Here is a 27,809-nt window from a genome sequence, read left to right as displayed (position 1 = left end):
TACTAGCAGTGATAAAGTGCAATAGAGGTGTTTGTTGTAGCGTAATTGTTTTCTTTTGGTTTCCAGCTCAGCCCTGAGTCCAGTTTGCAAATCCAATTTGTGTATACAGTCTATGAAGTAGCTACATAAGTTAGGTCCATGTTGACAGATATTCTGTAGTTCAGTGTGCATGCAAAATGTTAGTGCTACAAAATTCATTTGTGTACACATGTTTAAGATAATAGATTAGACAGTAGGCTATGCTCCATGGGTTATTATTGAACAACATCACATACAATACTAAGATGGTTGCCTAATAAACATATGCAGTATATATGTCACTATACCTCATCTGCTTCATCTACTGACAATTCTTGAACTTCAATGAACTCTCCAATCAATTCAAGATCTCCCTGACTAGCAGCATGATGGAATGAAGATAGCTCTCCCTTTGGAATAATAAACATGAACAATGTAACCACAGAGAAGACACATGCTGTCAGATGTATTATTTATTACATATGTGCTTGTACTCATGTTACAGAAGGAGATCATGGCATGATAATGAAATTTGAACTTTGTCAAGTTGGGAAATACATGTCATAATGCTTTGCGGAGTTATGTTTGTTCAAGATTATAATTTATAACATCACAAGTGGCTAGCTACTATTTCAGCTACTGTAGTATGTATACAGTATTTTCCTTGTATTTCTGTGTGTGAAAGAATCACAAAACCAACCAGGATAATATGTATTGATAGTTTCCTGGCACTAGTATTCATATTAATTATCATATAGTATCAGCGGTTGTAAACTGGCTTCTGTCATTTAATAGAAACCATAACAGATGACATTTTTGAGAATTACTGTCTACACAATAAGGCATTGATGATGTAATAGGAACTATAGCTGACAAGTGTGCATATAGTCCCAGTAACCATATATGAGACCAATTGGTATGTAGTGAAAGCTATGTCAACATCTTTAGGCCTCAGTACCACTAAACATACAGTGTCACTATGCATGTCTTCAGACAAACTATTAAATTCTGTTGATATCATTAAATGACTTTCTGCAAAACATAGCGTGGGACCACCACTATTATCCAGTATGCACATTACAGCAAACAATATGTTTAATATAATTATAATTTCTATTTTAGCCTAACTATCATAGCAGTTAATAGACTAATAAGTATAGTTAAAATGCACCAGTTGTGCTTGGTAAGCTGTACAGTCTACAGAAAACATATAATGCAGACATGTAACATAGCTACGTATATCATAATTTTGTCCTACCTACATACCCCTATGTGGGTATCATACAAGGACCTAATGAGGGGATACAGGACGCAGATGTGGAGGCTTTGACAACACCAGCCAATAGATTGAGATAGTCTTATGATAGAGCAATCATACGTACTTACATAGTGAATTTGATTTGATTTTATCTTCAAGCTATTTGGCAAAAGCCATTCTTCTATAGTAGACTAAAAAGTTACAAAACAAACAAGAAGAACATAAACGTTACAAAGAAACTTTTATACACACGAAGACCATGCTTAAAAACCAACAATATACACAATGTAAGAAATTACTGACATGAAGTGATGATGAAATGGGCCTGAGACAATGGTAGCAGGTGTATAGATTATTCCACCACACAGATGTAATATGGCGAAAGAATATTAATGAGTGGAGGTAAACACACATCTTTGAAGGTAGAGAGCCGTGAGTTCCATATGTATAATTATGCTGAGGTCCAAATAATATACGTAGCAGGGTCCAGTGATATACAATACTGGTGTCAATATTGGCCAGGAGGTGCATGCATTGCACAAATTGAACAATGTTAATTTTTACTGAACAGGTATTGTACTTTGGTAGCAAAGTACATCAGTCATATACACTTAGAACATAAGAACAGAACAAAATACACCATGCATTGTGTAGTTAAGAGTTCAGGTGTATTATGTATAGCTCAGGAGCAAATCCACGGGAAGTTCTGGTTCCCCTTTGGGTAAAACCTTATATGATTTCAGTTCAAATTAAGCCATAAATCAGTTTGTCAACACTTATTGCAGCTACTTTCATAGGCAGTGGAAGGGGAGAGGGGTAGGTGGCTTAGCCCACTCCCCCCCAAAATGATATTATCTTTCTGAAATTGTAGAGTAGGGCTGAAAACATGCTCCTAAAAGTACTCTAAAAACGAGAAAAAAATTGTCTACAGTGGCAATCAAACCACTGACTTCTTACTTGGAGAGCTGGTGTCTTACCGCCATTCCAAGTGTCTAAAGGATGTTTTGTACTGCTTATAAATGCTGTATGTTTCACTCTGTAGTCAACAGCTAAAACTTTGCCAAAAGATGTATCATTGACTGCAAATAGCCTATTTTATAAAAACTTGGCATTTTAGTTGAAACGCTTCAAATTGTACCTATAAATTAATTGTGGCCTGGTGAACTTTGAGACATCATGAATGGATTCAGCTTTTCCTCAGACCCCCCTACTGCCAGAGATTCTATACTGTGGTCAGCCGCCCTCACATCAACTACTTCCTCCACCACTGGCTACTTTCACTTGTATCTCTCTTTACTACAAAATCTTCACCCTATCATCATTGCATGTATATACTAGCTCCTCTAAAAATAATTATGCTAGCTACGGGCTAATTTTTTGGCACACTTCTGTTATTTTATAAAATTAAGGGTGCTATAATGTGCAATGTTACAAGAAGCCATACAAACACACCTATAGTACAATCATAGGCGGTGGAAAGGGGGGGGGGGGATAGGGGGCTTGGCTTAGTCCCCCTCCGAATGATATCACGCAAAATTATCCTTCTTGGAGTGGGGCTGAAAACCGTGATCAAGATCGAGATACTCTAATAGAGCAGTCACTCTAATAAAGCAATTACAGTATTAGAGCAGTGTGTAGTGAGCTATGTAAGGATTTTTATGTAGTTTATTAGTATAAATTTGTAGCTGGTAAGTTGGGCAGCTATTGTCAGCTGGTTGCAACCATTTTTTTTTTTTTGGTCTCACCTTATCAAACCAGTAGTGCTTTAGTTCATTTTTTTTACCACAAGTCTGGATCCACCCCTGGTCAGCCCCCCCTCATATCAACTATTTCCTCCGCCCCTGATATGTACGTTAATAACTGCAGTGTTACGCCACTGCATGCGGCCGAGCTCATAATGAGCCGGTCCGCAGTGATCAGGCAAGTAGCCGAGAGTAGCAGGGCTGCATGGGCTGGTTAGAATTACCTATAGGGTGCACTTTTTGGTTACAGAGTACGGTAAACAGTTTACTTGAATAGGCACTGGAGGGTGAACACAGTTCATGCATGTTTACCGGCTCATGGTTCATAGTTCGGAGGTCAGACACCTCATCAGTACAATTTTTATTATTATTAACACTACAGTGACCAGCACTAAAGATCTGTCAGCAACATGTGCTGCAGCAGGGGCGGATCTAGGGGGGGGGGGGGGGGGAGGTTCACTTTTAGGCTTTACTTGATCAATATACTGAGTATTGTAGTGAAATTTTGTCTTAGCATAATTATATGATCACTAATAATACAAATACTCATAAAACCACCTTATAAACATCTTTCCAAGGTATTATCAGTGGATTTATGCTAAAGTTTATGCAACAAGGACCCGGATCAGCATTGGAGGTGTACAAGATCGAGATACTCTAATAGAGCAGTCAGCTAACTACTCTAATAGAACATTCACTGGAAGCATATAGTTGGTTCTGTTATGGAATTTTTCCAAATCTTCCTGCACCTATACATACAATGAAGTGCATTGGACTGTTTAAAGGGCTTCATTCATCTACTTGTGTAGTTAATATGTATGGCAATACTTAATTCAGGTACTCAATTTCCATTGAAAATGCTCTCAGATTCAATCTTGTATTGTTCAAATTTCAAAATTTTCCACTTTCAACATTATTATTCTAACATGCACCTATTCAGTGTTGTGCAATTGTGAGAGGGTGCATCATGTACTTGGTTACCTGTACCTACCCAAACTTTTCCATTAACAAAATGCTTCAGAGAGCCATACCTATAATCTAAAGGCAGTATATAAAATATCTATAGGCAGAAAATATTATGAATTTTATGTGGAAATGTCTCCAAATTGCAGTATTTTAGCATCTATTTCTCAAAAATATCCTGGGGGGGGATGCCCCCAGAACCTCTAGTTCCAGCATGCTTCGCACACCTCTACCCAAGAGATTAGTACCTTGAGTTAGCCCCCCCTTTTATAAATCCTAGATCCGCCCCTGAGTACAACTGCTGTTATGGTCCAGGTCGTCTGAAACACTAAGAACTGCACCACTAAACAATCTGCTGTACCAGTCATCTTGACAACTCATCAAAATGCAAAGTAATCCGGACAAGCCTTTGTGGGAGCATGCAATAAAAGTTTTGTGGTGGCTAATTGTCTGGGTAGTGTAATACTCTACTGTGTTTTCTCCATACTTAAAAATCACATCAGAACACAATAGCTGATTGTCCCATCAGTATAATACACCTGTAGTTCATTGGTATTTACTGTTCATACATTTGGTATCGGCTCTTTACGGTACAGATAAATCAGATATCAGTTAGCTGTTATGCTAGCTACTACCAGTCATAACTAGCCATGCCCACTTCATTACAGTATCGTGATACAGTATCGTTTATTGATGGTGATACATGATACACAAAATGCACCGTATTGCAGAACCCTACTAGATAGTGTCATGGGTCAGTTTATTCAAGGCACATGCAACAAGCTAATTTCAACAAATTTTATTATTTCCCAAACATCATAATTATAAACAATCCTAAAATGTTAAATTCACCTGTAGAAATAAGTGCACACAATCTCATAGTTTAAAAATCATCTATATCACACACAAGGCTCATGCGTATGCGTATCACCTAGTTTAAACATGAAGTAGGGGTCCAAGCTGTAGTGACAGACACAATTATGATTTATGTATTGTGATTTTGTAATTATAGTAAATTATGTAATAGGCCATGTGTGAGATGCATGCGTGTAATTATAGTACATGATGTAATAGGCATGTGAGAAATGCGTGTGTGTAATTAGGGAAGGAGAACAACGTGACTGTACATGGTGTGTGTCTGATTTTAAATCAGTTTTAATCTCGTCTATATAGAACTCTATACGTGACACTACATAGTGACAGGAGTCTATGAACCATTCTTGTGACGTTTTTAAGTTGTACGCTAGTGATTCGCTCAGTTTTCAGCCTTATCACATGGCCAGTTACCAAGTGGCAGCACCCAAGCCATTTTATTTCAGCCACCCCTCTGAGCGGGAGAAATGGATATGCCAATTTGACCATTTTCAACTAGCATCGGGGATTCACAAAAAGGAGGAGGCCTCGCAAGTAAACACTTTGATATATTCGATGGGTGACAAAGTGGATGACATCCTGCGATCCTTTCGTCTCACTGATGAAGACTCTAAGAAATACAAGATTGTTAAGGAGAAATTCGACAGTTACTTTGTTAAGCGGCACAACACAATCTTTGAGTGAGCTCGATTCAACCTACACAAACAAGAACAGGGCAAATCAGTTGATACCTTTATCACCGCCCTATATGAGCTAGCTGAACATTGTTCTTATGGTCAACTACATGACAAAATGATTAGAGATCGGATAGTGGTGGGCATCAGGGACTCCAATCTTTCAGAGAAACTACAGCTTGATAACAAACTAACTCTGGAAACAGCCATTCAACGTGTCCGCCAATCTGAAACTATTAAACATCAACAACCTCTACTTAGAGAAGAGCAACAAAGTGGAAATATGGATGATATTCCAATTGGATCTATTTGAAAGAAGGCAGTTGTCAGTAAGTCGCCACACACACGTAAAGTAGATTACCTACCACAACAGACAAACATTATGACTAGGTCATGTACTTACTGTGATAAATCACCTGCTCATGTACGTAAATACTGTGCAGCATGAAATGCTACTTGCCAACTGTGCAGTAAATTAGGCCACTTTCAAACAGTATGTCAATGTTCGACACAACGTGTGAGAGATATACACACAACCGATCCAGTTCCACAGGATTGTGCCTATCTACCAAGTAACTGTGATGACGAGAATGGGTTCCTTGGTGCTGTGACTTCCGAAACTCCACAGCAAAACCCATGGGCAGTAACAATCCAATTGAATAGTGTACCCATAGAATTCCACATAGACACAGTAGCCGAGGTCACCGTTATCACTGAAGCCCTCTATCACAAAGTTGGCTCTCCTTCCCTGACAGTATCAGATCAAACCCTAAAGGATGCTAATAACCAATCTCTCTGTGTTAAAGGCATGTTTGTAGGCCGTTTCTACTACTGTGATACTTACACTGATCAACACTGCTATGTTATTAGAGATTTAACAAAGCCACTTTTGGGCCATCCAGCCATAGAGAAGTTAAATTTGTTGGCCAGGGTACGAGCTATACAGAAAGCTGCTTCACCCGCAGAACAGTTTCCACAACTATTTACAGGCTTGGGGAAGCTGCCAGGGCTCTATACTATCAAACTTTCAGAGGGGGCTAAGCCTTTCTCTCTACATGTGCCCCATCGGGTAGCTGTGCCACTCATGGAAGCAGTGAAACAAGAGTTAAACTGTATGAAACAATTGGGGGTCATTGCTCCGGTTCAAGAGCCAACACCCTGGTGCTCGGGTATGGTGGTTGTCCCAAAAGCTAATGGTCAAGCGCGAATCTGCGTGGATCTAAACCAACTTAACAAGAGTGTTTGTAGAGAGAGGTATCCACTTCCGGCAGTAGAACAAATCCTCTCACAGTTGGCTTGTGCCACAGTTTTTTCAAAACTGGATGCCAATTCCGGTTGTTGGCAGATTCTGCTTGCACCAGAGTCAACCCTTCTGACAATGTTTATCACACCCTTTGGCCGCTATTGTTTTCATAGGCTTCCCTTGGCATCACATCTGCCCCCAAATATTTCCAGCATCAAATGGCACAAATCCTAAAGGATCTGGATGGTGTTGTATGTCTCATGGACGATGTCCTGATATATGGCAAAACACAAGAACAGCATGATCACTGTTTACTCAACGTGTTACAAACTATGCAATCTGCTGGTATGACTCTGAACAAGACTAAATGCCAATTCTCACAAAAGCAAGTTTTATTCTTAGGACAGTTAATTGATGGAACTGGCATCAAACCAGATCCAGCCAAGGTTTTGGCAATTCAGAAAATGCCAACTCCTAAGAATATTTCTGAACTACGTAGATTTTTAGGCTTGGTTAACCATCTTAGCAAATTTACACCATGCTTGGCTGACAAGACAAAACCCTAGAGAGACTTGCTTGTCAAAGATCGTCATTGGGTTTGGGATGAAATGCAACAGAAGGCCTTTGAACGTCTAAGATAAATGCTCACATCCAGTCCAGTGCTTGCTCGGTTAATCCAAGATCTCCTACTGTAGTTTCAGCTGACGCATCATCCTATGGCCTGGGGGCTGCGCTACTCCAACAGCAACCACAAGGTGGCCTACAGCCTGTCGCATACTTATCTCGATACTGAGCAAAAATATGCTCACATAGAAAAGGAATCTTTAGCTTTAACGTGGGCTTGCGAGCGTTTTGCAGACTACGTAATAGGCTTGACTTTTCACATTAACACTGACCATAAACCTTTAGTGCCACTGTTCAGTACGAAAAGTCTTGATGACTTGCCAATTCGAGCTCAGTAGTTCCGCATGCGAATGATGAGGTTCAAATATACAATATCACATGTTCCTGGCAAGCAACTTCTCATTGCTGATATGTTGTCTCGGGCACCAACAGAACCCCCCAGTACCAATGATCCTCAATTCGAAGCTCACACTCAAGCTTTTGTCAACACAGTCCTGCAAGCTATTCCAGCTACTGAACAGCGCCTTACACAAATTAAAGAAGCACAATCACAGGATAGAGTGTGTATCCAAGTGAAGCAATACTGCCAGACTCAGTGGCCTAACAGAATATCTCTCTCGAAAGAACTTTTTCCATATTACCTTGTTCATACAGAACTCTCATGGTATTACAAAGTGCCAGGCTCAAGCCAGACAATCTGTTTGGTGGCCAGGACTCACAACTCACCTTTCAGGAAATGTCAAGAACTGCATAGAATGTTGCAAAAACCAGTCTCAGAGTGCAGAACCCATGTTGTCTTCCTCTCTACCTGAACTTCCTTGGCAAAAAGTCGGCATCGATTTGTTTGAATGGAAGAAGAATCATTATCTCCTGATAGTAGACTATATTTCGAGGTTTATTGAGATATCTAAACTTAACAGACTGACATCAGATGAAATCATTATTTACACTAAGAGCATCTTTGCTCGACATGGCATCCCTGAGGTGGTATCCTCAGACAATAGTCCTCAATTCCGTTCCGACGTTTACAGGAAATTTGCTATCAATTATCAATTTAACCATGTCACCAGCAGTCCATATTTTCCCCAAAGTAATGGCGAGGCTGAATGTGCTGTTGGCACAAAAAAGAATTTGTTAAAGAAGGAAGGGGATCCTTATTTGGCTCTCCTGGCCTACCGCAGTGATTGGATACAGCCCTTCACAGCTTTTGATGAATAGGGCTCTCCGTACAACAGTCCCAACAACACGAGAGCAGAGAAAGCCCGAGGTTCTGAGCTTGAATGTAGTGAAAGAACGGGATGCATTGTTGAAGACTAGACAAAAGAACAATTTCAATAAACATCATGGAACCAGGGAATTGCCGCCTTTAAACACAGGACAGTTAGTTTGGCTACCAGAATCTAATGTTACTGCAAATGTTGGGGAACAAGTTTCTCCTAGATCCTACTCAGTAACAACCCCACAAGGGGAAGTGAGAAGAAACAGACGAGATCTGATTCAACTCCCAGAAACAACTACCACCTCCAATTCCCTAGAGATTACGACTCCTAAACTTCCAATTCACAGAAGTATGAGGGAGACAAATCCTCCCAAGAGGTTAATATCTGATCCGAACTGGACATGATCTCCTGTAAAGGGGAGACACAATTATGATGTATGTATTGTGATTTTGTAATTATAGTAAATTATGTAATAAGCCATGTGTGAGATGCATGCATGTAATTATAGCACATGATGTAATAGGCATGTGAGAAATGCGTGTGTGTAATTAGGGAGAGAGAACAACGTGACTGTACATGGCATATGTGTTTGATTTTAAATCAGTTTTAATCTTGTCTATATAGAACTCTATATGTGACACTACACAACCGATAAACAAGAAATGAATGATGGTATAACAGTATAGCTCAGTGGGAAAATCCCTACTTTGGCATTGAATTGAGCTATGCTGTAATACCATTTTTCATCTCTTGTTTCACTACACTTTATTTTTAAACTAATAATTTTTTTAATATACTGGTCTAAACACATGCAGACATAGGCTGGCTGAGGGTGCGTGCCTGGTTTAAAAGTGGAAAATCAAGGGAGATTTAATTATAACTTTACACAAATTAAATCCATGCCTTAGCTATGATTAAATACATGATCACTACATATACACATCATATGCAATATGCGTACATACTTTAATGCTTTGGACAGCAGCAGATGTTTCTTTTTTTATATCTCTATGGGCAATACGTTGTTTGTTTTCTTCTCTCGGTGTTTCCAATTGTCTCTCTATCATCTCAATCTTAGAGTCTTTCTGAGATAATTCTTCATGCAGCAAATTGTAATCTACTTTGCTACTCCTCAATTTCTATTCAAACAAAACATATGTACATAGTCAAATTCGAATGCACACATTAATATAAGCATTTATTATTAACTCATTCAGTTAATCATTTTGCTTATATACTTCATACAAATCTGATTTCAAAGTGTCATATTGTTTTAACTGCTGGGTCCATTTCTGTAGTGATCATTAATCCACAAACTCGATTATTGTCAGTGCAGCACAACAATGTTACAAGTAGCAGCTCTTAGAAGCGCAATAACAGCAGGTTACAAGATCACAAGGCTAAACAGTCATCGTAGTCAATTTACGTTATACTGCATTTCATCTAAAAGCTACAAATGTGTAGACTGGTAGACACTTGAGTATATACATGTACCTAGAAGCTACTTAAATAAAATTAATTTTAAATTAAATATTATAATAATTAAAAATAAATAATGTGACCATATTTTGGAAAACCATACATTTGGACACATGCAAAATTTGTGGAAATACTCAATTGAAAATTTCTGCGATTCCCATGCATGCATTTACTGCAAACAGTATGACACAGCCATGAGTTATATTTAGTATACTTGAATAGCTTTACAAGTTACATTGATTCACTTGTTTTGATTGAGTAACATTGTCACTGCTAAATGTTGTTGTCCAGATTTGGTTGGTGTTGCTAGTCAAAAATGAAAAGTTAGGATATATGGTAAGTTCTGTTAATCCATGTTGTAGTAAATCACCAGAATGTTCTTGTATACCATTAATAATAGTTGAAACAACACTCCTTGGGATTAACCAAAAGAACACAGCAGAGCTGTGGTCAGCAACAGCCAGTAATGTACAAGCATGTTTAACAATATTCAACTTGTTGATCATTAATGACTTGACCACTCCAATGTGCTTTAGTAGCAATGAGGATAATGACTGCATGCATTTTACAACCATCACAGTGTGAGTACTAGACTCATCAGGGGTCATGAGATTGGAAGGAACAAGTATAGGATATTCTATGAAGGGTAGAGAGACATCAATCTGAGAGTCAAACTCATCCAATAACTTCACACCTTCAGGACAATCACAAGCTTCTACTAACTTCCTAATAATGGAGTGATCATACCAGTTGGTGTATGGGAACAATATCTTCAGTAGTGAAGTAGTGGTGGTGGTACACTCTCTTAACTTCTCAATAAAGTCAGTAGTGAAATAATTAATACCAGGTATATCACTCGCAGTAATGTCACTAAGCACATTAATAATTTCATTTCGGTTTAAACACTGTAACAACTCAACTAAACTGTCAAACAAATCAAGATATTTAAGCAACATATTGGATGGTTCAATATGCTCAAATTTTGCTGTACCATACAAATCTGGTAATAAGGGGGGTTGCAGTTTGCCTTTAGTAACTTTAAAACCTTCTACATCTGTATAATCATACTCAATTGGTTGAAGCTTTTTCAGATCTACAGCGTTTGGTTCAGAACCTTCATCTGTGTGATACTCTGATATCCTGAATCCCTTTGAGTTAAAATCTACGCAATATTATATTATATAAATCAGGTAAATATACTTACTGTATAAACACCATTGGGATACACACATATGTACATACACACACTGTACATACACACACTGTACATACACACACTGTACATACACACACTGTACATACACACACTGTACATACACACACTGTACATACACACACTGTACATACACACACTGTACATACACACACTGTACATACACACACTGTACATACACACACTGTACATTGCTAACATAGTGTATGACTTGAGTATCTATTAATGAAATGTACAAACCAATTTTGCACCCATCAATTACATAAATGTTTCAATGTGCAGAATACACACAAACATTTGTTATTTTTACTACCATGCTACTATTAAAATATACTGCACGTATGTATATTTAGTTATATGTACATAAATAGATTGAATGGTTTGTACCATTTAGCAATCTGTCAGAAATATGTTTCTGGCTATCAATCTCCTCAAGTGCACTCATGAATGAAAGCAATTTTGATGCCTCAAGACTCCGAATGTGTTCTAAAATATAACAATTCTTCATGTAATCAATTGGAGTATGTAATGACAGAAAATGCAGTTCACCACTGCTGAGTAAAGTATTCATAAGTGGCATTTGGAATATCTCATTGGGATCCATATGTTGCATGAGAAACTGGTAATGATCACACAAAACCTGAATGGGGTTTTCTGTATAAAAAGGAGAATTATATACAAATGTAACTATATACACATGTAGATACATACTGTATACATACAATACATACATCCATGTATCCACACATGTAATAGTTGTAACATGGGCATGAGGGCTTTGCCTGATATGTATGCCCGACTGCCCGAGGGCATACATATTAGGCAAAGCCCTCATGTCTGTTTTACAGCTAATATGTAACACTTGTTAGGCTGATAGCCTGTACAATCACCCAAGCCAATACGAGTGCAGCCACTGAATGTATTATTATATGCATACCTAAAATTTTTGATTATGGGTCAGCAACTAGTACATTCTGGTTACGTTTGGTTATGATAAACGGACTTATCCTAGACATATCACAGAGAATTTCCGTTATGTAAGTTTAATGTTTTAATCAGTGCTATTGAACCGTTTATGGAAAACTATGCAGTTCACTAAAGGCCTAGACAGTAAGCTTGCTTGTAGAGTGGTTACTCTGTACAGAGTGGTTACTCTGTACAGAGTGGTAGCTTGGTGATGGGGGTGTGTCCGTATTCAGATATGTGCGGAAACGATCGATGAATAAGCTATAGCACTAGTTTTCACCTTAACCCAACGTTTTTCAACTCGTAGGATGGCAAGGATAACAAAACGCTCTTCGTCTGAGTGGTTTTCATAGCAAAATCCAAGTTGTGCATCATAATCACGTGAGTGTTGATCGGTCTCCACAATCGATTTCAACACCAACGTCTATATAAACACTGCCCAGTTGTAGACCGGCTACATTTTCGTATGTAGCCTGGCTAGCTGGGCTACATACGAAATGCAGCCCGGGCTGCTCCTTTGAGGTGTGAAAGTGTTACATGTAATAGTTGCAACACAGGCATGAGGACTTTGTCAGATATGTATTCCCAACTGCCTGAGGGCCGCAGGCCCAAGGGCAGAGGGAATACATATCAGGCAAAGCCCAAATGCCCCATGTTACAGCAAATATGTAAAATTTTCCATCTGTATAAGACTGATAGCCTGCACAGGGTGATCAATCACCCAAGCCAATGTGAGTGCAACCACTGGATATAGTATAATATGCATGCCTGAAAGTTTCGATTATGGGTCAGCAGCTAGTACATTCTGGCTATGTTTGGTTGAACGGACAAATCCTAGAGATATCACAGAGAATTTTGGTTAAGTGAGTTTAATGTTTTAATCAGTGCTTTTGAATTGTTTATTCCCACAATCAATTTTGGCCTAAACGTCTATATAATCGCTGCCCAGATGTAGTTCAGTTTGCATTTGGTATGTAACCCAGCCAAGGTGGCTCCTTTGATCTGAGGTATGAAAGTGTTACATACATACATGTACAAACAAGTACTTACATATTGTATAGGGGAGTGGCTAGGAAAAGGTATGGCTCAATTATTATGAGTAGCTAGCTACAGTAATTGCTATACGAGATTCAGGGCAGTATGCAAACAACCTTGTTACAGTATATTATACACAGTGTTAGTCATAGATATAGTAATGATGGGTGAGTAAATTCCTTTAATGCCGGCTAAGACTACAGTATATTGTGTCAATTATAATGGTATGAATAAAAGTCATTAGTGATTGGAGATTGAAATCTTCTGGAGATTGCATGTAAGTGGTCAAGCATATGCAATTTTTAAAATGCCCACTGTGGCTAAGGTTGTAAATTTTGCAGAGCTGATATGGTACAAATAAAAAGTTGCTAGCCATGATGAAGATTGGATCAACAGTGAATCCACTAGAGTTGTGGTAAATAAATCATTGGATGCTGATTGTGCAATAGCATCAGGTTGTAGTGTCAATAAGCTGCAGAAACAGCAGTGTAGCAAGCTAGTTAGTCAGGCACAAGCATGCATTTTAACAAGCTTTATACACAAATCTAAGTGCTGAAGGTCTGTACGTCACCACCAACATGTCTACCACCAGCATATGTGACCCAGTCTGAGAAAACCGGTCTTATCGCCCATGTCAGCACATTCGATTTTTCACCCAGGACACACAGCCACATGAATAAACTATCTAATTCCACATTTAAAATCAGCTAGACTTGAGTGGTCTGGTTTTGCTGGCTGCTTTTCCCGAGCCCAGTGGTGATCCGTACGTGTGGTGTGGGGCCTTAATGGAGCTCTGATCAGCCTGGCAATGACTGTATGTGGCTGTACAGCTCTGTGGTATTGAATAACTGCCTCTGCTGTGAATTTCCTTTCATTTTAGCCAGTTTTGAGACCTCAATGGCTCAAAACTCGGCCTAACTCATCCCTTGGCCTTCCTTTTCAATTTTGAACACCATCTTGCCCGCCTTCCAGGGCCCCTGCCTCCCACCCAATTTGCAGCTTGCTTTCCAGGGTGCGCCTCCCACCCAATTTGCAGCTCGCTTGATACAGTCAACCTTGTTTTAAAAACTATCTAAAATGGCGGGAAACTTAGTTGTTGGCTACTTGCACAGTGGATGCTCTGGAAGGTAAGGAATTGGTGCAAAACATGTGAAAATTTGGTACACATAGCTTCAACCATTGGCGAGCTACAACACACCAAATACTAAAAACCGGCATTTCTCGATACTTTCAAATAGGCGATAAGCCCGGTTCTGTCAGACTGGGTCACATATGTAAATACTATAGCACTACTATTTATGATACATACAGTAGCTACAAACATATCTACATACATACTTATTACAGAATCATTGGGAGCTTCCACTGTGAATCTTCCAATTGTTACATACATCAAATTTAATTCTGAAAACATCTTAGTATTAAGACAAGCTGCATGGTAAGCATAATCAACCAAGCAAGATGGAATTATCCACCTTATACAAATACATCCTTCTTCAATGCATTGTGGCAATACTGCACCAGTATGAAGAGCAAGAATGTTATTTTGCAATTGAGCTGTGAAGCCATGAAGTTCACCGATAGTCACATCTTTCTTATGCAATTTTGTAACCAATTCACTACAGTGTTCGTTTTGTTTGTAAACCTGAATTTTCTGGATCATAGCCCCCATACTTTTGGTAAGCTCTTTTAGTTTCACAGGTGAAAAAGTTGACTCATAATTTTTCACAGACTTCATCAAACACTCATTTTTAGAGAGGCTTGCCAAAAAGTTTAATAAGCCTGGATTGAGAAAGTTATGACAAGGTAGAGTACTGATAATCTGAAATATGTCATCCATTGAAGAAACCGTAAAGGAGATCTTGATTCCACACATTCCACAATATCTTGCACACCAACGACTGACATCAGCAATCTTTTTACTAGGATATCTTCTAAATTCTTCCAAAAACATTTCAGTTAAAATTTCAAATGCTATAAACATCTCTTGATCGGGTGTGAATTCAAGTAAATTAGCTACAAAAATACGTAATAGCATGCTAACACATAATATTTGCATGGGTGTTTATACTAGTAATATTTGGAATACTTATGACAATATACATAATTATGTGACTGGATCTGTGAAAACCCAGCATAATGGTGCATTTTTCAAATTCTTTATTATTTAATCTACTTAATCAAGTGTATGCTCTGGGAAAGTTTCAGCCTTGCATGCCAACAACTTTTGGAGTTACAGCCCTACAAAGTAGCAACAACAGAAAGATCAATTTGTACAACAAGTATTGGGAAAATAAATTACAGGCATTGAGTGATGATATCTAGGGTTTTATCATTTGACCCTTTCTTCACAAAGAACAAAGCATTTAAACATTTTGTAATTTTTTGTTCAATTATGCAAATACTTTACCCATTGCACTTAATGGTTTATACTGAAAATTTAGCCTTACACCACATGCCTGGTTTTCGCAGATCCAGTCACATATACACACTTGTATTATACAGTAAGTACTACATATTAATATAAGTACATATTCACAGCCATAAACACATGTACAGATACTGTACATTATGAAACAAACAAGACATGCAGTTATGTGTGACTAGTCTAGAGATAGGAAAAGCAAGCTAAATTGACTATCAGTAACTTTTGAGATACACATTTTAGCCCTTATAGTGGAATAAATCTTTATAAAATGCATGCATACGTATACCACATCCACACAAGCCACTGACAATAGAGTGGTTTGTTGAACAAAAACTGGTATGCACAACTTACAATAGATTTGTTGACATTATATGAAGCTGAAAAGCTATCTGTCTGTTTGTCTGTCTGCATCTTGTGCTGTCATCCACTTTTCTCACAAGTCTATATACATACACGGTGAGTAGGATTTTGTACCAAACAAAGTGCTCCTCATCTAGGAATAAAGTTGCTTTTTGCGAAGCACCAAATAGCCTCCGTCCATCATCTATAGTGTGTGGAATGCAAGGTTGTAGGGAAATATTCTCTGTGTAACTGTATGGCAAACTGCAAGTAAACACCAATCTGTGCATAAATTTACAGTACATACTGCTGATACTGACCACTAAACTGTGCATGTTCTTAACGAAGAGTAGCATATCAGAATTTCCTTGCTGTTGCATTAGAGCACAGGCAAATGCTCTACTAAAGTATCTCAATCTTATTTCTGCAACATTTGAAATAACCAACCACAAATCTTTCAAAGTGATAAATAATGAATAGTGTGTCCATCAAATACTTGTTTTCTTATTACACACATAGCATATTATTTTAATTAACCTCTTGTAAATCATCCCTATTACACTGGCGTAATGCCCGATACTTTGCTGTCATACTCAAAATTACACCAGCATAATTGTATCAAACCTGAATAAATTAACAATATAAAAAACTTACTAGTTGATGGTTTACGTTGACTATTTCTATCTTGTTGAGTTTGGACAGCATTCACTGCAGTCTGGCTTGTTGGCACTGTATAACAATTGTTAACGTGTATACACTGTAAACACTAATCTATACCAAAACGGCCAAGCTGTAAAAGAGCCTCCAAAAAGAACAGGGTGATAAAAGTTTTGGAAGTAAAGGTGACAGCCAAGAGATGGCTGCAATAATGCTAATGCAATTTTAACAGTGATTGGCATTAGCATCATTGCAGCCATATCTTGGCTGTCGACAACCTTTGATTTCACAACATCTTTTTGGAGGGCCTCACCTTTTATTCTGTTTTGGTATAGATATCACTTCTTTAGTAATTGCAAGCCCTAAAGCCAGCCATATAGGCCAGCTTTGGAGCTTCCTTTTAACTTGCTATTTTTCTTTACTATAGGAATTGTAGAAAAAAATAATTGATGTAACTATGTGTCTTATAAATTTGAAACTGAATAAAATGATTATCATGTAGTCAGTACATAGTTGTTAGAGTGATCTGTAATGTAATTGAACCTTGTACAGGGTGTTACGTATGTATAGTCCCTAAATCTGCATAAACTACAGTATACGCTAGGTTTGGTCAGAAGCAATTAAGAAATCTCAAAAACCATAGAGCTGAAACAGTTGCACTAACAAAAATATCATCAGGCACTGATCCAGAAATAAATCAAGTTGGGTGGCTGGCCCAGATTTTTTAAGTTGAGAGTCCTGCATTTACATCACAGAATGTTAATATTATTGTCTACGTATATCATCGCAATCATCTAGACAAGATTATCATGCTAATATTATTATGTCAGACAATGTTATGTTAAAAGAGCTGACAATGTTATTATCTAGCTTGAAGCACACAGTAGCATGATAGCTCTACATGTACTTTGTAATCTAATCCAAAACAGCCAAGCTGTAAAAAAAGTGTGCGGCCCTCAGAAAGGCTATGGTGAAAAAAGATGTGAAATCCAAGGTGGCGGCCAAGAAATGGCTGTGATGGTAGGTTAATGGTAAAAATTTTAATAACGACAATTCAGGTGAATTTTTGTGCCGCTTCACAAAATTTACCTAAATTGTCATTATTAAAATTTTTACCATTAACCTACCATCACAGCCATTTCTTGGCCGCCACCTTGGATTTCACATCTTTTTTCACCATAGCCTTTCTGAGGGCCGCACACTTTTTTTACAGCTTGGCTGTTTTGGATTAGATTTCATTTCTTTTTGTATTTGTATACCCCAAAGCCGGCCTATGGCCAGCTTTGGGACTTTTTTAACCTATGTTTTTTTTCTTTACTACAGGAAGAAGAAAAGATGAAGTAGATGTACTTTAAATATTTTATCAGTAAATGTACAAATTATATATACTGTATAATACATATGTGACCGGATTTGCGAAAAGGGGTCTTCCACACACATCCAATTTTCCAACTTTGACAATTGATAACTTCAGATTGGAAAGAGCTATTGCCTTGAATTTTGGGCAGTGGTGAGCACCACTATAGCTGAATACATGGTGCAATTTTCAGGTTAATATGTTACTTGAACACTGCGTTATGGTCTCCAACGGTTACGGAATTGGATGTGTGTGGAAGACTCCTTTTCGCAAATCCAGTCACATAATATTATATTGATTACAGAAATCTCCATGGTGGTTTCTTTGTAACTGAACACTCTACAAGGTGACTTCTTCTAATTGCTCTCTCTACAGGGTGAATTGTTTGTAGCTGAACGATCTACAAGGTAACTTCTTCTAGTTGATCTCTCTACAGGGTGATGTGTTTGTAGCTGAATTCTGTATAGGTGATTTGTTTGCAGCTGAGCTCTTTACAGAATGGTTTCTTTGTAGCTGAACTCTCTAAAAGGTAACTTCTTCTAACTGGTCTTTCTACAGGGCAATTTGTTTCTGGCAGAATTTTCTACAGGGTGATTTCTTTGCAGCTGAACTCTCTACATGGTGGTTTCTTTGTAGCTGAACTCTCTACAAGGTAATTTCTTCTAGCTGATCTCTCTACAGGGAGATTTGTTTGTAGCTGAACTATCTACAAGGTAACTTCTTATAGCTGATCTCTCTACAGGGTGATTTGTTCGTAGTTGAATTCTGTACAGGTGATTTGTTTGCAGCTGAGCTCTTTACAAAATGGTTTCTTTGTAGCTGAACTTTCTCCAAGGTAACTTCTTCTAACTGATCTTTCTACAGGGTGATTTGTTTGTAGCTGAACTATCTACAAGGTAATTTCTTCTAGCTGATCTCTCTACAGGGTGATTTGTTTGTAGCTGAATTCTGTACAAGTGATTTGTTTGCAGCTGAGCTCTTTACAGAATGGTTTCTTTGTAGCTGAACTCTCTACAGGGTGATTTGTTTGTAGCTGAAATCCCTACAAGGTAACTTCTTCTAGCTGATCTTTCTACAGGGCGATTTGTTTGTAGCTGAGTTCTCTACAGGGTGTTTGTTTGCAGCTGAATTCTCTACATGGTGGTTTCTTTATAGCTGAACTCTCTACAAGGTGACTTCTTCTAGCTGATCTCTCTACAGGGTGATTTGTTTGTAGCTGAACTCTCTACAGGTGATTTGTTTGTAGCTGAACTCTCTACAAGGCGATACGTCTAGGTGATCTTTCTACAGGATTCCTTGTTTCTAAATGAACTCTCAACAGGGTGATCTGTTCATAGCTGAACTTTCTACTGGGTGATTTGTTTGCAGCTGAACTCTCTAAATGGTGGTTTCTTTGTAGCTGAACTCTCTACAAGATGACTTCTTCTAGCTGAACTCTCTACAAGGTGACTTGTTTCTAGCTGATCTCTCTACAGGGTGACTTGTTTCTAGCTGAACTCTCTACAGGTGATTTGTTTGTAGCTGAACTCTCTACATGGTGGTTTCGTTGTAGCTGAACTCTCTACAAGGTAACTTCTTCTAGCTGATCTTTTTACACTGCATATTTGTTTGTAGCTGAGTTCTCTACAGGGTGATTTGTTTGCAGCTGAACTCTCTACATGGGAGTTTCATTGTAGCTGAACTCTCTACAATGTGACTTCTTCTAGCTGAACTCTCTACAGGGTGACTTGTTTCTAGCTGAACTCTCTATAGGTGATTTGTTTGCAGCTGAACTCTCTACATGGTGGTTTCTTTGTAGCTGAACTCTCTACAAGGTAACTTGTTCTAGCCGATCTTTCTACAAGGTGATTGAGTTTTTTGCAGCTGAACTCTTTACATGGTGGTTGCTTTGTAGCTGAACTCTCTAAAAGGTGACTTCTTCTAGCTGAACTCTCTACAGGATGATTTGTTTGCAGCTGAACTCTCTACGTGGTAGTTTCTTTGTAGCTGAACTCTCTACAATGTGACTTCTTCTAGCTGAACTCTCTACAGGGTGACTTGTTTTTAGCTGATCTCTCTACAGGGTGACTTGTTTCTAGCTGAACTCTCTACAGGTGATTTGTTTGCAGCTGAACTCTCTACATGGTGGTTTCTTTGTAGCTGAACTCTCTACAAGGTAACTTCTTCTAGCTGATCTTTCTACAGGGTGATTTGTTTTGTAGCTGAATTCTCTACAGGGTGATTTTTTGCAGCTGAACTCTCTACATGGTGGTTTCTTTGTAACTGAACTCTCTACAGGGTGATTTGTTTGTAGCTGAACTCTCTACAGGGTGATTTGTTTGTAGCTGAACTCTCTACAGGGTGATCTGTTCATAGCTGAACTCCCTATAAGGTAACTTCTTCTATCTAATCTTTCTACAGGGTGATTTGTTTGTAGCTGAGTTCTCTACAGGGTGATTTGTTTGCAGCTGAACTCTACATGGTAGTTTCTTTGTAGCTCTACAATGTGACTTCTTCTAGCTGAACTCTCTACAAGGTGACTTGTTTCTAGCTGATCTCTCTACAGGGTGACTTGTTTCTAGCTGAACTCTCTACAGGTGATTTGTTTGCAGCTGAACTCTCTACATGGTTTATTTCTTTGTAACTGAACTCCCTGCAAGGTGACTTCTTCTAGCTGATCTCTCTACAGGGAGATTTGTTTGTAGCTGAACTCTCTACATGATGGTTTCTTTGTAGCTGAACTCTCTACAAGGTAATTTCTTCTAGCTGATCTCTTTACAGGCCGATTTGTTTGTAGCTGAACTCTCTACATGATGGTTTCTTTGTAGCTGAACTCTCTACAAGGTGATTTCTTCTATAGCTGATCTTTCTACAGGGTGATTTGTTTGTAGTTGAACTCTCTACATGATAGTTTCTTTGTAGCTGAACTCTCTACAAGGTGATTTCTTCTATAGCTGATCTTTCTAAAGGGTGATTTGTTTGTACCTGAACTATCTACATGATGGTTTCTTTGTAGCTGAACTCTCTACAAGGTAACTTCTTCTAGCTGATCTCTCTACAGGACAATTTGTTTGTACCTGAACTCTCACATGATTGTTTCTTTGAAGCTGAACTCTCTACAAGGTGATTTCTTCTAGCTGATCTTTCTACAGGGTGATTTGTTTGTAGCAGAACTCTCTACAAGGAAACTTCTTCTAGCTGATCTCTCTACAGGTAGATTTGTTTGTAGCTGAACTCTCTATACATGATTTGTTTGCGGCTGAATTCTCTACATGATGGTTTCTTTGTAGCTGAACTCTCTACAAGGTAACTTCTTCTAGCTGATCTCTTTACAAGGTGAATTGTTTGTAGCTGAACGATCTACAAGGTAACTTCTTCTAGCTGATCTCTCTACAGGACAATTTGTTTGTACCTGAACTCTCACATGATTGTTTCTTTGAAGCTGAACTCTCTACAAGGTGATTTCTTCTAGCTGATCTTTCTACAGGGTGATTTGTTTGTAGCAGAACTCTCTACAAGGAAACTTCTTCTAGCTGATCTCTCTACAGGTAGATTTGTTTGTAGCTGAACTCTCTATACATGATTTGTTTGCGGCTGAATTCTCTACATGATGGTTTCTTTGTAGCTGAACTCTCTACAAGGTAGCTTCTTCTAGCTGATCTCTTTACAAGGTGAATTGTTTGTAGCTGAACGATCTACAAGGTAACTTCTTCTAACTGATCTCTCTACAGGGTGATTTGTCTGTAGCTGAACTCTCTACAAGGAAACCTCTTTTAACTGAGCTCTGTACAGGGTGAATTGTTTGTAGCTGAACTATCTACAAGGTAACTTCTTCTAGCTGATCTCTCAACAGGATGATTTGTTTGTAGCTGAATTCTCTACATGGTGGTTTCTTTGTAACTGAACTATCTATAAGGTGACATCTTCTAGCTGATCTTTCAACAGGGTGATTTGTTTGTAACTGAACTCTCTACAAGAAAACTTCTTCTAACTGATGTCTGAACAGGGTGAATTGTTTGTAGCTGAACTCTCTACAGGGTGATTTGTTTGTAGCTGATCTCTATACAGGTTACTTATTTCTAACTGATCTCTTGAATTCTCTTCAGGGTGACTGCTCTATTAGGATGACTGCTCTATTAGAGTATCTCGATCTCGCACTTGCTACACCAAGTTGGATTTCGTGTTATAACTCCGTGGCTTTAAGTCTGATTCTTCTACACCATTGAAGAGCCTTTCTAAGATGATAACTCCATCTGTACAGCGATTTTCAAAGCATTACCCCAAGTGGTTTATCTGGTAGGCGTGGCAAGCATAATAATAATAATAATAATAAAAATTTGCTAATCTCGATTGCGTAATTGTTACACACTGTTGATTTTTTCGCTGTATCTTCCTGGTTTTTAGCTCGATTTCTTTCAAACCACAAAAGGTTTGAGGTTCAATAGTTAACCTATTCACCCTCTGATTTTCAGCTTCTTCCCATACGCGGTTTACCCTGTAGGCGTGACAACATATTGGTGTTATTTTTCGTGCATAATCGCTCATAACTCTTTGCCTGTTTATGGTATTCCAGCCAAAGTTGGTACAGAGATGCGCCTTTATACCCCCCTTCTGTGTGCCAAATTTCAAGGCAATCGGATAACGCGTTCGCGTTTTATAGCAGTTTTTGTAAGTGTGCGAAAAGAGGAAGAAAAATAAGAAGAAAAAAAAAACGAAGAAACTAAGCCAATTTTTGAAGTCGCATATCTCAGGAATGCCTGAAGCGATTTCGCTCAAATTTGGAATGTGGAGTACTGAAGTTGGAGGGAATGTACACAGCAAAATTTGTCTTGTTTCATCAAGGCAGCACAGAGCTACGGAGGTGCGAAAATTGCGTTTTCTTTCTTCCTGTCAATATACTCACGGGGTTGCGCGCCGGCTTCTTGGGCCGCACGACACACTACCGTGTGTCTTGATTCCAATACAGCTAGGCTGAACATGGTTCAAACAAATAAATCACCTGTAATACCTATGCACATACATACTGCACATTCCTTTTTGTTATATGTGATATGTAGATGATAGTTTAAGTTTGTTCCATTGAATAAGTAAATGTGAACTATCATCTCCTATACTGATCACATGTCCCACAGGAAATATTACCTTAAAGGTTATAGCTATAATATTCCCTGCATGTTTTCCACTAATTGCTATTAATAGGTAATGTCAGCCATTAAATAGAGAACCCTGAGCAATCAGCCATTTGTTTCAAGCTGATGTTGTTCACTTGTCAACCGCTGTCCAATGATGGTGGTTGTTTTGGTAATTGTGTAGGGTTCTATGGTTCTCCTATACAAGTTTTGCAATAGGACCATTGATATAATCAGCCACAAATTGTGGCTCCCAATTGCATGAGGCTTGGGGGCGAAATACCTGGGGGTTCCCAAATTTGAAGCCACAGGGATTTCTAAGGCCATAGAAATGCTACAGCCTTTCACGCCAAGCCGCACAACCCCACACTGTACTGCTGTACCCAATAACCAGAGCACTGATCCCTGCATTGATAACAAGACAGAGAACGGACATAACCTATAAGAATGAAGTATTGTATATGATGATGTAATAGAAGATTCAAGAGCTTGAGTCCTAGATAGTAAATATCCATTCCTCCCTAGGCCACTGAGAGTAGGCAACGAAGTATCCATCCTTATCAAGGGGGAATCATGAACTAGCTGGGCCATGGACAGAAAGCAATGAGAGTGTTGCAACTATTCATATACTGTGTATAAGGGAGGGGGGATAGGCTTGATGAGGGGCTAATGCAGTGAAGATAGGAAATCCATGTAATCGTGTGCAATGTGTTGTAAGCACTGTGCAATGGTGGCCCATATTTTTTTAATGTGAGAGTAAGTATAATTTGCTGCATTTTTTAATTAAAATACTGATATGCACACTCTTAACCATACATAGGCTGCAGCACATGTTGCTGTCAGACCTTCAGTGCTGGTCACCGTAAAGTACTAATTAATAATAATAATAATAATAATAATACGTACCACATGAAGGCCATCAGCAGTTTATGAAAATGAAAGTCCATCCAACTAGCTGACGTTAAATTCAGCATTGCTAATTGACAGTGTGCTAACTATTAATGGAATTACCATAACCAAGCACCAGTTCATGGAGCACCAATAATCCCAACGGTGGACAGTTTATCCTGTATATTGTGTGTGCTTGTATCCCAGTCAATAATCTCAAACAAAGATAGGTATAGTTCAGTCCTTATACCTGTCATGCACTAGTTAAATGTAAACTAATCGTAAATAACAGCCATGAAGTGTGCAGACTGTATCAAGGATAGATCCCTAAAAATTCGACAATAACATTGGATTGGTACAATTTTTCCAAATCATTCGGCCAGACACGAATGGAATTAATTTATTTATGTTGAATTTTTAGGGAATCTACGGTAATACCGTGGTATCCTGGTATATATTTTTTATTACTATTTTATTTATTAATGCTTAGTGCTGAAGGTCTGTAGGACACCTGGTCCTACAGCCTGCTCAAAGACTTTAGCTACTTATCGTCCAGCACTAGTACAATGTACTATTTTGTACATAATCGTTGTCCAGTCTTATGGCCTCTACCCTGAATATGAATTATTCAAATACAATTGACCTACATACTGGAGAACTGTTCAGGAATGAAAATGGGCAAGCCAAGTAATATAACCACTTGTTATATGTGCAATTGACATCAAGGAGAAATTGTACATGGCTAGTAAGGAGAAACTTCAGATGAAGATAGCAGATCCACAATATGGTTGTACATACAGTATCTTTTGAGCCCACTATTTGGTGTCATTTACACTAAATCCGGCTCAAGGCATGCACCCATAGATAGCTGAACCGTAGCAAGTCACACTTCTAGAATCATATACACTACATTATTCAGTGTTGGGTGTAACGCGCTACTTTTGTAATGCATTACATAATATTATTACTTAATGCAGTAACAAGTAATACAACGCACTACATTTCCAAAGTTAGTAATAATCTAATTGATAGTTAGTTTACATAAGCAATGTGTTACTAAAGTAGTGCATTACTACTCATCACTGTAATATTATTACCTAACGAAGTACTAATGCGTACTTAACTACCGCGCTACTGTAATAATATTACATACTGAAGTACTAATGTGTTACTTAACTAGTGCGTTACTGTAACAATATTACCTTATGAAGTACGAACGTGTTATTTAACTAGCACGTTACTGTAATATTATCACCTAATGAAGTATCTTTATACATTGTGTAATATGCAGTATAACATATTACTAGTTACTTTTGAACTGAAGTAATTTATAACTGTAACGCATTTCATCGCAGTGGTAGTAATGAGTAATAAGTAATGTATTACTTTTTAAAAGTAGCAGCCCATTGTTTACAATAACTTATACATATGTACAATAATTATACAACAATGAAAACCTAAAGGACTTTACCATTGACACCGCTCCACCAGTGGCATTAACATTTGCCATGCAATCTAAAGACCAAGGCTTGTGAGTAAGCCAAAACGCTTTAATATATTCATAGAGACAATTTCAATCATTCCTCTAATAGAACATTCATTTACTCTAATAGAACATATGTATAGATGAATAGTTTGGATGGAAACTATATTATGCCCGCACATAATATTATGGTACAGATGCACGTACCGACCCTGTTGCCTGTACCTTAATACAAATCACCATTGTTTATGATTGTTATGATACTGTACATATAGAAAATACGTACATACCATCATTGTGATTAAATGGTGGATCAATGTAACCAGTTGAAGAAGGGGGTTTTTTTGGTGGAAAAGGAGAAGGAGGGGGGTAGGCTGCTCCATGACAAAAATAAAATAAAATGAGGGTCCTGCCAGTGTCAGCCAACTACAGGAACACACACAGCTTGCTTAAATATTCTTTACTAATCAATATTTTCCCCCTCAGTGAACCAACTCACAGGCACCTGTACTACACACTATTTGATGCTATGAAAGCACACACAGGGGTGCTACAAAGGTGCATGTGTCCCCTTCACAGTGCAAACCCTAGGGGCCACTCGAAACCAAGGAGTGTTAACTCATGAATGGACCCTTTGATTACTGTATGTACTACTGTTATAGTACATACAGTATTTTTTGAGTCTGCTGCTAGATGTCATTTATACTGAACTCGGCTCAAGTCATACAACCATAGATAGCTGAATACATATCACTGTAGCAACAGAATCATACACACTACATTGTTATACAATAAGTACTATAATTGTATTACAATGAAAATCTGAAGTACCTTCCCATTATTAGACCACTGAAAATGCTCCACCAGTGGTATTAACATTTGCCATGCAATCTAAAGACCAACGTATATGAGTAATTATCACTTTAATATATTCATAAACAATTTCAATCAACTACTCTAGTAGAGCATACATTTACTCATACACAGATGAATAGTTTGTATGCCAGCACATATGGTACACATGTACATATCAACCCCGTTGTTTGTACATTAATACAAATAACCATTTATTGTGATACTGTCCATATAGACAATACACACCATTATTGTGATTCAGTGGTGGATCATGTAATTGGTTGGAAAGTATGAGAATTATTTTTGTGGAAGGGGAGGAGAAGGGGTAGGCTGCTCCATAACAAAAGAAAATTAAGAAGAGGGTAATGCCAGTGCCAGCCAACTACTGGAACACATACCACTTGCTTAATATTCTTTGCTAACCAAAATTTTCTCCCCTCAGTGAACCAACTCACTGGCACCTGTACTACACAATATTTAATGCTATGACGGCACATCCAGAGTGCTACAAAGGTGCATGTGTCCATCACAATGCAACCCCCGGGCTCCAAGACCAAGGAGTTTTAACTCGTCAATGGACCCTTTGGACACCAAAGGTAGAGTGGTGCACAAATGATCCCTGGGTACAACAATTAATACACTTGCTGGTCTGCTGGAATTCTTCTGTCAATATAATATGTAGCTATGTAAATCAATTCCACCGCACACATTAAATTCCGACAGTTTTTTCCTTATGGTATTCAATATGCCAAAACTCCAATACAATGAACACTACTACCGATAGTGTCCCCTAATTCCAGTTGCCAACTTCAGTGGGAAACAATATCAGTGTGACTGCTGTATTAAAATCAGTGCTTGTCATGTAATATTAACTTCGCTCACCCAGCCCCATCACATTTGTATTTTAACCACAACAGGCACATCCAGCTTAGTACTTAAACTAAATGACAACAAGATTCTCATGTCGAAATGTTGTGGTCACACATACTACTCGAGCCAGTTTGGCAATGCACGCATAGACATATTTGTTTCATATATAATTCGTTTATGGAAATTAATTTCAAAGATTACCTTATTTAACGACTAGTACACAAGTAAAGACAAATAAATCAACCCTCTGCATGCCTACACTGAATATCCCCAAAAATGGGTAGAGCGTTTCGTGTGGGGGGTTCGTGGCTTTTACTGGAGAGTGATGAACAATGCATTGGTTTGCTGGCATACATACAAGTCGTACACAGCAATACAGGGAAAGAACTCACCGGGCAGGCATTGAGTTAATCCGCTGTCCGAAGATTGAACTGCTTCATCTCCCACTGACCACGCGTACACTCCTGCCCACTATGTAGTGGCACAAGCAACTTCCGAACCGGATTCTCCAGAAAC

General features: G+C 38.4%; 1 protein-coding gene across 1 annotated transcript; it reads right to left on the bottom strand.

Annotated features, from left to right (window-relative positions):
- On the bottom strand, positions 1-27,772 carry LOC136253774 (uncharacterized). The gene is made up of 8 exons (XM_066046432.1): positions 27,686-27,772; positions 16,730-16,804; positions 14,647-15,324; positions 11,695-11,961; positions 10,340-11,256; positions 9,581-9,754; positions 327-428; positions 1-121 (listed from the first exon to the last, which is right to left on the bottom strand). Exons 3-8 carry the CDS (start codon positions 15,290-15,292, stop codon positions 68-70), a joined length of 2,160 nt encoding a protein of 719 aa, XP_065902504.1. The 5' UTR covers positions 15,293-15,324; positions 16,730-16,804; positions 27,686-27,772; the 3' UTR covers positions 1-67.
- Positions 27,773-27,809: the final 37 nt, after the last annotated feature.

Source organism: Dysidea avara, chromosome 4, assembly GCF_963678975.1.
Source record: "Dysidea avara chromosome 4, odDysAvar1.4, whole genome shotgun sequence".
Taxonomy (NCBI): domain Eukaryota; kingdom Metazoa; phylum Porifera; class Demospongiae; order Dictyoceratida; family Dysideidae; genus Dysidea; species Dysidea avara.
The sequence above is the reverse complement of the archived record's forward strand: the minus strand, read 5'-3'. Positions and strand labels throughout refer to the sequence as shown.

What these genes read in the sequence shown, in the direction of transcription:
- LOC136253774 (XM_066046432.1), bottom strand. Translation starts at nt 15,292, where the DNA reads ATGTTTATAGCATTTGAAATTTTAACTGAAATGTTTTTGGAAGAATTT. An exon ending in TTCTGACAGATTGCTAAATG is followed by an intron (nt 11,257 to 11,694) that starts GTACAAACCATT and finishes AATATTGCGTAG; the next exon opens with ATTTTAACTCAAAGGGATTC. An exon ending in CAGTAGATGAAGCAGATGAG is followed by an intron (nt 122 to 326) that starts GTATAGTGACAT and finishes TAACTTATGTAG; the next exon opens with CTACTTCATAGACTGTATAC.